Here is a 12010-nt window from a genome sequence, read left to right as displayed (position 1 = left end):
GATCACATGCAGAATGATAAACAGAAGTGATGGCCAACATTTAACTGCCCCCTGCCCTCCCCCCTCCCCATGGGAACAGTGGAACTGAAACTCTTGATAAGGAGAAGGTGAATGATAAGACTGATGAATTATCTACTGTGTTTTAGTGCATGTTCACATACAAGTCATAAAACGCTGCAGAAGATTCACTGCTATGATGTTAAAACATTATTGTCTTTTGTGCTGTGTGTGTTCACGGGTCAAACCTTATCTCCCATTACCGATTGTTTCAAAGATCATTTTCTATGTATTGATCTGTTTCTTGTATGTAAAAATGATTTGCTGAAAACACATTCAGACAAATAGAGAACAACAGTAAATTCTTAAATATGTTTATTCTTGTTTCAATAATAGGGTACAATTTTCACCTCGAAAGATCAAAAATTATCCAACCTCGGCTCAAGATGGGAATCACTGGGTGCAAAGTGTTTAAGTAACATTTCCACATACATAGCAATAACATAAAAAATTTAAGCATTTCATTCTTAAAGTTGCACATGTTTACATTATACTCAGGTTATTAAATTGTACATAAGTTTTCAGTGTGTAGTACATTAGCTGCAAAGCAAAATGTTGTTCTCTTTATGGTCACAGCTATATTCTCTAGATGGATCTAAACAGATTATAAACAGATGAAGGAATTCTGTCTTTCTTTTTTGTCCAGTAACTGGGAATATCATTGGCTCATGCTGACTTCTGATGTTCAGAGCAAACAGCTGTCATAACCAGAAGAAATGAAACTTTTGCAGAATCTGAATAATAAATAAAATAATTATTCCATCCCAATCTGGATAAATGACCTGAACACTCACTGAGGTATAGCAAAGGCTCAGCAAGCAAACTTGGGTTGGATTTATTTTAAAGATGATCATATTATGTAAAAAAAAAAAATTCACATTACCCTTACCAGTCTAAATTTGCTTGTAACTGAAGGATGAAATCTACACGCTTCCTCCAAGCTACATTTATTTGAATGAAAAAACATTACATTAAGTTACAAATTACTACAGAACTTGTTCATACTACAGAACTAGAACAAGGCAGGATTTACTTCACTCGTGAACCAGTCCAGAACATTTTGCTTGTTCTCCGCAATCCACTTCATGTTGGCAATGGTCCTCTCAATGGACTGATCCAATGCCAGGGTCCCAGAGCCGAAACCAACATCAGCGTTATCTGTCTTGAACTGCTCCAGCTGTTTCAACAAACAAAACATAAATAAGTGCCTGTGTTAGGGAGGAAATGCAGCTGTTTGAAGTCAACTGGCAGTAAATCAGGCATCCTAAAACACAGATGTAGGAAATCAGTTAAGTGACCTTCAGCAAGTCTGACTAGATACAGTCTTATGAACGCATAGAGCATATGACTTGTTTTAGATTCAGGGATTGTATAAAAATTATCTGAATTTCATATTTCTTTGTATGAAAAATTGAGACACTCCCCCAAGTTTATGTACGTTTTCTTTCAATGTGATTTCATAAATAAATATATAAATGCATGCCAATTTAAAGAACACTTTACGTGTCATCTCCAGCACTGTAGACTTTTTGCATGTCATGACACTGTCTGCGTTTCAGACATGGAGGAAGTGATGAATTCGGATCAGACCTTTTTTTTCATGGACTTGCATTCACGGTTTAGTTAGGTTTAGGTATAAAAACTACCTGGTTAGGTTTAGGGAAAAAAAATGTTTGGGTTCAAACAAGTCTGGTTCAAGATGCATTTTCCAGCTGTCTTTGTGGTAAAAAAACAGTACATTTTTAAAAAGTGTAACGCTAAAAAAATTGTGTCAGAGCTTGAAACTGGTGCCTTGGGAATAGATCATGATTTAGGACCTGCACACTTGCTGACAGCAAACTTTAATCTAAGGTAAACTATAGTCTTCTTCAACAGTCTTAAAACACAAGAATACCAAAGCAGAGATAGATATTTGTTTGGTTGTGGGTGAGACTATAAAGAAACGTTGAAAATATCATGAATAAAAAAACTGTAGAATATATAACCTGTCGAAGCTCGAATTCTGTGGAAAAACGCTCTGTAACGCCGTTGATGAGATTGGAGAAGGAAAAGGAGCCACCACCGTACCTGTGGGTGAAAACAGAGCCAAGATTTAGTGAGAGGCCTGTAAGTTTTACAAGGGGTAAAGCGCAAAAGTTATCTGAGACTGAGATTAAACACACTGAGCATGCTTGGTCAATAAAAGCTGTCACTCATAATAAACTATACTATAAAACTGCCTTCCTGCTATTATGCGATTATGTGACAATGGATCTTTTATTATGCGATAGTGCTTCAACGTGAAAACCATAGGATATCATATATCTCCATTTATAACAACCTTTTTCTGATAACTGTAAAGTCCATTTGAACGCTTTTAAATCTGTCGAGCTATGGACAGATTACAATGTTATGCAGACTACAAAAAGTCTTTTCTCATGTTTCACGAGAATGCAACGATTTTCGCAACAAAAAAGTACTGTGTTGTACTCACTGAGTGAAAATGTATGACCATCGAGCCCTAACAAAGTCCCACGCTAGAGACTGCCCAATCACGTTGCTGGCAATGTAGACAATAGTGGAAGTGGCATCCTGCTTTCGGATCATGTCTGGATCCAGAGTGTACTCCAGGTACCTGAAAAGGTACAAGCAGAACAGAGTACGTATGTGTGTACTACCCAGCAATCGTCAGCTATACACTGTTGTATATAACGCATAAGGCTGTCTGTGAGCAGACCTGTTGAGCAGCCAGGGCTGTTTGGTGCATGCCAGGGCAGAGCGCAGTTTGTCAGCTTCAATAGCAATTGTCGCGTTCTTAAACTGTGACCAAGCAAACTCCCACTCTTCAGCGCCACCTGCTGCGATGGCGTTGCAGTACACAGTGGAACGTAGGTTGGGGTGGATCCTGAGGAATAATGACATCTTTAAAGTTTAGAAGGTTACGATGATAGGAAATTTTTTACATTTTTAAATACAGTACAGCAGATAGGAAATAAGTCAGACATTCAGATGATGTACACACTCACGTGTTGTTGTCAGTTAGCATCCATTCATTGAACCAAGTCTTGGTCAGATCCTGGCATTCCTTGAGGCCTGTCCTGCAAGCCAGACTGATAGCATTGACCTGATTATACCTGGAGAAAGGAGAAACAGGAAAGAGGACAATTAACATGATAAGTAAACATGAAGAGTGAGAACAGCGGAACAAGATAGTGAGAACCGAAAAAAAATTTTGCTTTGTACTTCATGTGAAAATACAGTTTTGTCTTGAGAAGGATGATCTAAATAATATATGTTTGTCTTGGCTTCTTCACATTTAGAATTAGGTTTTCCAACAAAAATGTTCAAAAAGTGTATTTGGAAATCTGTAAGTGTTGAAAATTGATTAATTTTTGGAGGGACCAGTTCCCATCCACAACAAACTGTAATTGTACATGTGCAGTCAACTACAGCTATCATTGCTCAAAAACAGGAGACTTTCAATACTGCTGCAAGAGCGGAAGTTAGAAAAGACCACAGTGTATTAAATCATGTCAACTTTAATCAATTAATCATATCAATCAGTCAATTACACAGCGTGACAAGGGTTCTTGTTTTCAAAAAGTTAATGTTAAGATGATCTCAAAGGTGGATTTTAATTTAAGGCAAGGTATGCAACTGATTGGGGCCCCCATTAAAAGGACACATCACGTTGATCTGTAGCTGATTTAGAGAAATGGAACCAAGATCAATGATCAGCGATCAATGGTATGTTAATATTTGTTGGACACAAAAAGTAGTCATAATGCTGGTCGCCTGTATTGAAAAAGTATGATCTCTGGAACAGCAGATGACTACATATTTCTCTTTACTTACTGGTCCATGTGTCCCACAGGTACTTTGCTCCAGTTGTCAGTTATTTTTTTGTAGTGTTCAAACAGAGGGGTGACCTGTTTCTTCAGATATTCCTAAAAGAACGATAAAACAGAACTAAGGAAATGTTTCCATGAATATTACTATAATAACAATAATAATATAATAAACTGGATTATATTTTGATTTCTATAGTGATATGTTTGGGTAAAATAAAGTATACCTGCATGGGACCATAAACTTCAGAGCGGTCAAACATGAGGTAGAAGAAATCCAGGTTGTTCAGGACTGACTGCCAGGGCATGTAGTCTCTCTCATTGCTCAGGTACTTGGTGGTATTGAGGGCCAACACTGTAGGGATGATCTTTGCCCTTTGTGGTTAAAAATTGAGAAAATAAATGAGATATCCTGAAGTTTCATCCTTAAATACAGCGGCAACATAGTTATATATTATATTTTCAGTAATGATTCAAAATACTATGCAGCATCTTTGTCATTCTAGCAATGCAGTGTAATAGTAATGGCTGGCTTTTTTTTCCAGAATGCTCACCACCCCCTTTATTTTTTTTGTTTATGACACTTATTCTCATGATGATTTCCTTCATTAATGTCATTGTCTATACATGATGCTGTATTGGAAGGACTTACCTGGCCAGGTTGAAGGCATCATCCACCAGTTGAGCTCTGTTGATAACTGGAATAAGCTTGAAAAACATGCAAGAATAATGTCCCAGTTACTACCTGTCAAATGTATTCAGATCATGATGATAGCATCTATATTTATATATTGTAACATCATATTATCACCATGCATCAGCAGTGTCTTACCTCATGATTGGTGCTCAAAGTATTGAGAAGTTTGTCCCAGTTGCCCTGGTCATAGTTAACTCTGTAATAACCCACCACGTTGAGATTAGCCAGCACCCATTCAGTGCCTGTTGTCTTCATCTCACTCACTGTGTCTATAGAAGAAAGGAATGTTGGAATTAGCCTTTATTATGCACATGAATAAGAAGAGAATATCAGATGCTGAATTAATTTTATTCTCTTAAAAGTATCAATGTTCAGCCTTGTCTCCTGGAAATTACATTCATATGCATCTATGTGAATACAACTTAGCTGTTTTCTGCCAAGCCAGGCAATCTTACAGTACACTTTCCACTATTAGCGACTTCAACATTATTCAACTAAGTATGATTATGTACTTTTTAAGACTGTACATTCTACCTGATTTTTGCGTCAGCCATTGTAGTTTCTGGTTTACTGCACTCTTCATCCACTGGATTGGGACAATCCATTCATAGCTGTTGGATAAAGAACAGTATTTAAACCTGCAAAGGGTGTATTTTGATTTTTTAAGTCTGAATAAAAGGGTGGAAGGGTTGCATCTATGATATTGTAATATCATTAAACTGAAAAGAGATCCTAAAGGATTACCTCAGCAGCACCATATTTAGTAATAACATTAGAATTTACAGTAGTAGTGAAGATTGTAGAATTTCCATGAAAAAAGTGGTAATCCAAATGTAGTATAAGCAGTTGTATCACCAAAGGTAGCACAATAATAGTAAAAGGAATTGTAATTAGCAGAGGTAGTATTGGAGATAAACACAAAAATAATGAATTCATTGTTCTAGACAGAGAAAAGAATGGCAGAAATACACATACTTGAAGGGAGATGGAGTGGTGACTTCAGAGTCTGGATCTAAGAGAAAGTGCTTCTGGGATATGGACCCAGTGGTGGTATCTATGGTAACCACGGGAAAGCCCATCTGCAGCACCCAGGTGTTCATGATGTCATTGATTGTGTGTGGAAGTTGAGTGCCACTAGCGTCCACAGCCTGTAGAATCAGACAAACAATAAATAAAATAACGTAACTGTAGTTTGGCATGTAGATGGAGATCACTTGGTATAAAATAATAGCTAAATGTTCAGTCCTAAAGAGTCCATCGAAAAAGAACATGCCTGTTGCAGGTGGTGCCACAGGTCTGTGTACACTGCGTTCCCAAAGGCAAATTCACTCAAGTAGGTCTGCAGGGTTGACAGAGAAAACAAAGAGATAAATACAATGCTTTTGATGTGTTCTGGTGAATTAGGAACACAGTCAAAATTTTCAGTAAATTAAAAAAAAAAAAAAATTCTGCAAGTTTGTTCAAGCCATACCATAGTCAGCCTCACACTCACAATACAAACTCTTTTCACTGCAGCATTATATGCCATATAATTACATCACATCTATAATTGTGGCAGTGTTCAGAAGCTGTCAGTGCTTTGCTTGCTTGTTGGCTGCCACACTGCTTACCAGAAACCTATGCTGTTCATACCCCGACTTCCCACACTAGTATCCACCTGATCCCTATTGTTCACCCACACATTCTCCACACTCTCCCCCCACTCCCTGCTGTGCTGAGCTTGGTGCTTCCACATGGAAAGTGACAATGATAGAGCCTACACCCCAAACAGCTACACAGTACATATTTTTTACTCTGATAATAATCCATGTGAGTTGGCTGACTGATCACAGTGCCTGTTGAAATTCCTTGACAACTTGACTTTTCAGATTTTCAAGCGTTATCACATGCACTTTGCCACATTACTGATAGAGAATTAACCTGCCAAGGACATGCACACCTGAATCCTGTCAAAGATCTGTCATGCAAGATTTCATTACCATGTCAAACAAAGGGGAGGTTCACATGTGATAGGCAAATATTGTATGTCTCTATAAAGTCCTTACCCTGAGTCCCATCGTGAAGACTTCTTCAGTTAGGAAATCTGACAACATCCTCAGAACAGATGCTCCCTGAAAATATTGAAAAAAATTTAAATGTTATAATGGTGGACTGACCTTAGGAGCAGACGTGTTCTGCTGCCATTTAGGCCCCAGTGTAAGAGGTTACCTTGCTGTATGAGATGGCATCAAATAGCTCACTGATCTGTGCTGGTTTCAGGATATCGTCTTCTTTAGAGGATAGTGGGTGAGAAGAAGCCAGAGCATCAATGGCAAACACCCTGTGTACATCACTGAGTACGATGAGGTCTTTCTGTTTTAAATCAAATAAAACAGGATGGTCAAAACTCTACTGATCCAAATCGCTGGTCATTACACTGAGGCTGTGCGATAGAAAGAAAATCCATACTATGTTCCAGTCAGGTTCAGCTTCATGTGCTCCCAGGTACTCAACATAGGATGCAAAGCCTTCATTTAGCCACAAGTCATTCCACCACCTCAGGGTCACCAGATTTCCAAACCACTGGAATGACAGCACAGAGAAAGAATGTGACTGCTATGCCAAGAAAAACTAAAAATAAATAAGGCTTGCTCTCACGAATATGAGGCTACAAAACAGATTTGGCTTGACAAGAGAATTAACTTAGACTTGTTTATGCTGTCTTGACACACAGACATTTAAACAGGTCTTTATAAGCAAGGTTCAAAGTTGCACAGAATCCTTAAAATGCATTTACCTCTACTTAAAAAGTGTTAAAACTAACCATGTGAGCCAGTTCATGAGCAATGATGGTAGCAATCCGCTGCTTGTTGGAGTTGGAGGAGAACTTTTCATCGTACAGCAATGCTGTCTCTCTGTATGTGATCAGACCCCAGTTCTCCATTGCACCAGCGTTAAAATCTGGTAGCGCTATCTGATCTGCATTCAAAAAGAGATTATTTATGATTGAATGCCTGTGGAGTTTCTTCATCCATTCTTGTAAACTTAGGTTCCAACTGTATCAGTGTTAGAACTTAATAGTCAGAGGATTGCCTAGAATGGAAAAATGGGGATTTAAAGGTAACAGGGATTGTACTGTATAACTGGCCAGCAAAACTGGCTGACACGAACTACAGCTGTCATCAAAGATGTTATAGCAATCAAGTTATCATGTTTGATCTGTTAAGAAATGATAGTGAATGAGATCATAGCTGTCCAGTTGCAAAAGTCCTGTCATAAACACTATAAAGCTCAAAGATACACACATCCACGTGATTCGCAGATAACTTTTGCATGAGTTAAAGTTAAGGATAAAATGAAGGATGAACATTTTATTAAGAGTTCAAAATTGCTGACACAACTTGTTTTATTGGTGGCAGTCAGCAACTGCAAAAGGAGGTTTACTTGGCATTAGCCATAAAAACACTTATGATGGTAATAAACATGACTGCAAAAACTACTGACCACTGAGGGGTTTGAAGCACTTAAATCAGAGGATTAAACAGTATATCAATGTATAACTTTTACAAATTTTACATATTTAACAAAGACACATGTAGGGAAGTTTGTGTTGTATAAATCAGATAGGCAAAGGAAAATTCTGATTTTTAGTTCTGGATCTTATTCTCATTTTCAGCTATGGTCTTTCTGTCTGTAGGTCATGGTATCTTTGTACTTGCCACATCCACTGTAGATGAAATCATATTCAAAATAAGTACTGTATATCTATATATTAGTGCCTATTATTATAAGCCTCCTAATGCTTCCCAAATAAATTGCAAGTTTCATAAATCAGTTCAAGTGCTTAGAAACACAGAAAGTAACCATTGGTAAATAGTTGTAGCTAACTGCATGGGGAGCTGCTTTTGGGACAACTTGCAGACTTGCTCTGTGGAACTGTATCTGTCCTTAAACCTTAAAACCTTCATATTAGATCATCATGTGTGGTGAACTTACCAGACTTGGGCAGGGGGTAGGTGGAATTATAATACCTCTCAAAGAACTTAAGGATGGGGCCAGTTTTTTCTAGGGCATAGTCTCCTTGCCCAGCTGCAATAGCCGGCTTCCGGGCGAAGATTCGTATCTAAACCCACATCACAAAATATATACAATAAAACATCTTTCGTGCACAGTTTTGTAATGCAAATTTCTGCTGCTACATCGCTGTAGAAACAGAGTAGGGATAACTTTAAGCTCCAACAAATACTACAGTGTGCTACAATATTTAGTCCCAGTTGCATCAAAAATTTCCCGACAACATCCAAACTTATCTCGGTGGTCTATTTGGATTTTGTTTGTTCACATAAAAAGAATAAACAGGCTAGAATGTGTTGATTAAGACTATGTATAATACATCAAGTAATACTTAAAGTATGAGTAGCTGAAGTTAATATACAATTATTTTAAAGGTTTCCTACAATTACGAACTGCAATCATGAAAGAGGGACAAAATATCTTTGAGAGGTCAATTACCAAAACTCCATCGATGGTGTTATTGACGTAGGCGAAGTCACTGACAATGAACGCCAACAAGTAGGTGGACATTTTCTCAGTTGGTTCAAATACTGTTGTCTGGACAGACTGACCAGCATGTGTGATGCTGGTTGTTTCTGTAGGAAACAAATTTAATATAAGAGAACATAATTTTTATCCTTTCCTTTTTATCCTTTTATCCTTTCATTCTTTCAAGTTCAAATTTTAATAATCATGTCTTTAATTAGAAACTGCTTTCCACTCTTAGTTCACCCTTAGAATTTTCTTATATATTTCCATAACAAAAGGACCAGCACTGTCTTCCTCAATTATGTCTGAAACTGAAAATAATCCTGTCTAGTTTTACTGTGGTGCGACTAACCTTTTTGTGCGCCATTGGACAGGGCTATGGTTCCATGGTCGTGGATGAGGGTGATGTGGAAAATAGCCTTCATGGCTGGCTCATCAAAACAGGGGAAAGCCTTCCTGGCATCTGTTGGCTGCATCTGAGTGGTAGCAACAATCCTGACAGGAAATAGACAAATGAAGCTTGATGATACAACAAAACATTTTTAGCGAAATACTCTTTATCGAAAGTGAATCAAATTTCAAAAGGGTCTAAAATTGTGTTATTTACATGTTTTATCCCCAATTTTAAGCTAGACAAAAAAGCTAAAGCTTTCACAAAGTCTAAATTGATAAAGTTAGCTCTAACTCCAAACAAGATGTCATGCTACTCCTTTAAAGTAGAAAACAAATGTGTTGTGTGTGAACTTATTTGGTTATTGCTGGATACTGCAGTTTCAGAAACTTTCACTATATTTATGTCTCAAAGTATAATCTGACGCCATTCACACATACTTTTTCACTCCGTTTTCCATGTACTCGCTCCTGTAGAAGCCTCCCAGGTCATCAGCTAACTCTCCAGTAAATTCTGTGAAGAGGTGGTACCTGTGGCCCTTCAGCAGTTTACCATCCAACTGTAGGACCAGGTACTGAGTTACAGTCTGGAGCCAAGAGTTCTTGATTGAGGGAACTTCTCCACTGGGCTGAGCTGAGCTGAGCCGAGCCAACTGGCCATTCTCAAGTTTGGTGTAGTTCAACTTATTGGAGTGGATAAGAATCAGGTCAGTCTCCTCAACACACTCAAACTCCACACTGGACTCACCTGAAACAGGATGAAATACTGTGATCAGCAGTAGCAAGCGACCTCAGTTCCATCCAGCCCATTCATTCAAATTACAATTATTTGATTCCACTAAGTGACAAAAGATGATGGGGGATTTGTTGTGATGCTCAGATGGCAGGTTTGGAAACAATTATCTATACAATTATTTTCTACAATAAAATAATGCCAATTTATATATAATTTATAGTTTTCTATATCAGTTTAGAATAAAACAGATTGTTCTGTCAACTGGTCTAGCTAAAATCAAGAATGAACTGTTAAACTTAATATGAATATGTTACATGTTGCCGCTGCACACACACACCACTATTTTGGCTGCATAACCCTTTTTTCAAGATTGCCTTGGTGTGTACAGATTATACCTTACTCACATCTCCCTATTCTCCCTTGTTATCATCACGTTTATATTGTAAATAGAATTTAATGACCTTAAAACTTGCAGGATTGTTAACAAGTACAGATAAGAAGATTCACAAACCCATCTGTGTGCATCAGGTGTGGACATTGAATTTGAAATGCCTTTGTAAAGAAATTAAAAAGCTATGGAGCACATTATATTAGGTCACAAAATTGCAATGGGTGAGTAAAGAGGTACACTCTGATGCTGATCCAAAATCCCTGCATGCGGAAGGTTTCTGGACGGATGGGTGTTTCATCTTCCTATATTCTCCTTATTTTTTTTTATTCTTATACTCTTAAAGTTTAGCTTATCAACCCTCTATCAGTCTTTATCTCCATCCCCTTTCCTCTCAAAGAAACACCTCCAAACTCCAATTTCGATTCCTGTTGACCAAGGAAGGCAGACTCTAAAGACCAGGTGAATGCAACTACTTGGAAACAAAACAAAATATCTGGGTCCAGAATATTAGCAATGAATATTACACTGATACAGTCTTACCAGTAAATATGTAGAGTCCAGTTATCTCATTTGGAGTCAGATACGGCCGCAGGGTGACATTATAGTGGTCCGGCACCAGGCTCTTGGGCAGCCTATACTTGTCCCAAGGTTCATTGCTTGGGGCAGATGTTGTGGTAGATGTTGTGACAGCTGTGACAGGAGGTCTGGATGTTGTGCCTCCATCCGTTGACGAATTATTTTTGTCCTTCTCCTGTGAGTAAACAACAGACAGAGCTATGATAGTAGCCAGAGCCCCTGCACCCAAGATGATAGCCACTACCCCAACAGGTTTACTAATGTAGAAACCCTTCCCCATGTTGTCTGCTCCGGACTGAGACGTTGCATGCAAGGGTGGAACGTGGATTTCTTTAAGTATCCACAGGTAGCATCTCCCCTCCCATTCATTGTACCAAGTAATACATTAACAGTGGGATTGTAAATACCAACCTCACCTGGAGAAGATGAAACCAACTCCATCACATATCTTCATTCTGGTAATGACTGACTTTTAAGGCTTGCTTTACTATATGTTTAAATTTTTGGAAAATAAGTACCCAGAGCACATTTTTTTTTGTTCTGTGACTGACACATAAAAAGGTAGGGATTACTGATGTTTTGAGAGGTTAATCGGAGGAAGGAGTATAGAGATTTGTTTCAAGATTGTCAGTTTTTATTAATAGAAGTTCTTCCATTTTATCCAAAATATACTTTTTGCAGTTTGAGATATTTAAAATGAAAATGTGAGTCTATTTAAAACAGGAATGCTACACAATGACATCTTTTAAAGGAATAGAAATAGTTTTAAATTTTGGGAAATAAACTTATTCTCTACCAGTTAAATGAGATACTTC

General features: G+C 37.9%; 1 protein-coding gene across 2 annotated transcripts; it reads right to left on the bottom strand.

The window, feature by feature from the left end:
• Positions 1–352: 352 nt before the first annotated feature.
• anpepb (alanyl (membrane) aminopeptidase b) lies at positions 353–11563 on the bottom strand. 2 transcript variants are annotated; one of them, XM_046395191.1, is made up of 21 exons: positions 11160–11563; positions 9934–10240; positions 9455–9597; positions 9073–9209; positions 8557–8683; positions 7385–7539; positions 7030–7143; positions 6790–6933; positions 6627–6692; positions 5855–5920; positions 5557–5729; positions 5116–5192; positions 4717–4850; positions 4537–4592; positions 4112–4259; positions 3892–3983; positions 3063–3170; positions 2774–2941; positions 2531–2671; positions 2043–2124; positions 353–1234 (listed from the first exon to the last, which is right to left on the bottom strand). In XM_046395191.1, the coding sequence occupies exons 1-21, from the start codon at positions 11473–11475 to the stop codon at positions 1070–1072; spliced, it is 2919 nt and encodes a 972-aa protein (XP_046251147.1). In that variant the 5' UTR covers positions 11476–11563; the 3' UTR covers positions 353–1069. The 2 variants fall into 2 exon arrangements, with proteins under 2 accessions (XP_046251147.1, XP_046251148.1); XM_046395192.1 differs by having other exon boundaries at positions 9934–10175; positions 11160–11268.
• Between the last annotated feature and the right edge of the window lie 447 nt (positions 11564–12010).

This window comes from Scatophagus argus, chromosome 7 (assembly GCF_020382885.2).
Source record: "Scatophagus argus isolate fScaArg1 chromosome 7, fScaArg1.pri, whole genome shotgun sequence".
In the NCBI taxonomy this organism is placed as follows: domain Eukaryota; kingdom Metazoa; phylum Chordata; class Actinopteri; family Scatophagidae; genus Scatophagus; species Scatophagus argus.
Note: the sequence above shows the minus strand (reverse complement) of the source record. Positions and strands in the feature narration are given on the sequence as shown.

Coding starts and splice junctions, on each gene's coding strand:
- anpepb (XM_046395191.1), bottom strand. CDS start 11,475: ATGGGGAAGGGTTTCTACATTAGTAAACCTGTTGGGGTAGTGGCTATC. Junction 4,851..5,115: donor ATGGCTGACGCAAAAATCAG/GTAGAATGTACA, acceptor TTTCTTCTATAG/ACACAGTGAGTGAGATGAAG. Junction 2,672..2,773: donor CAGCCCTGGCTGCTCAACAG/GTCTGCTCACAG, acceptor GTACCTTTTCAG/GTACCTGGAGTACACTCTGG.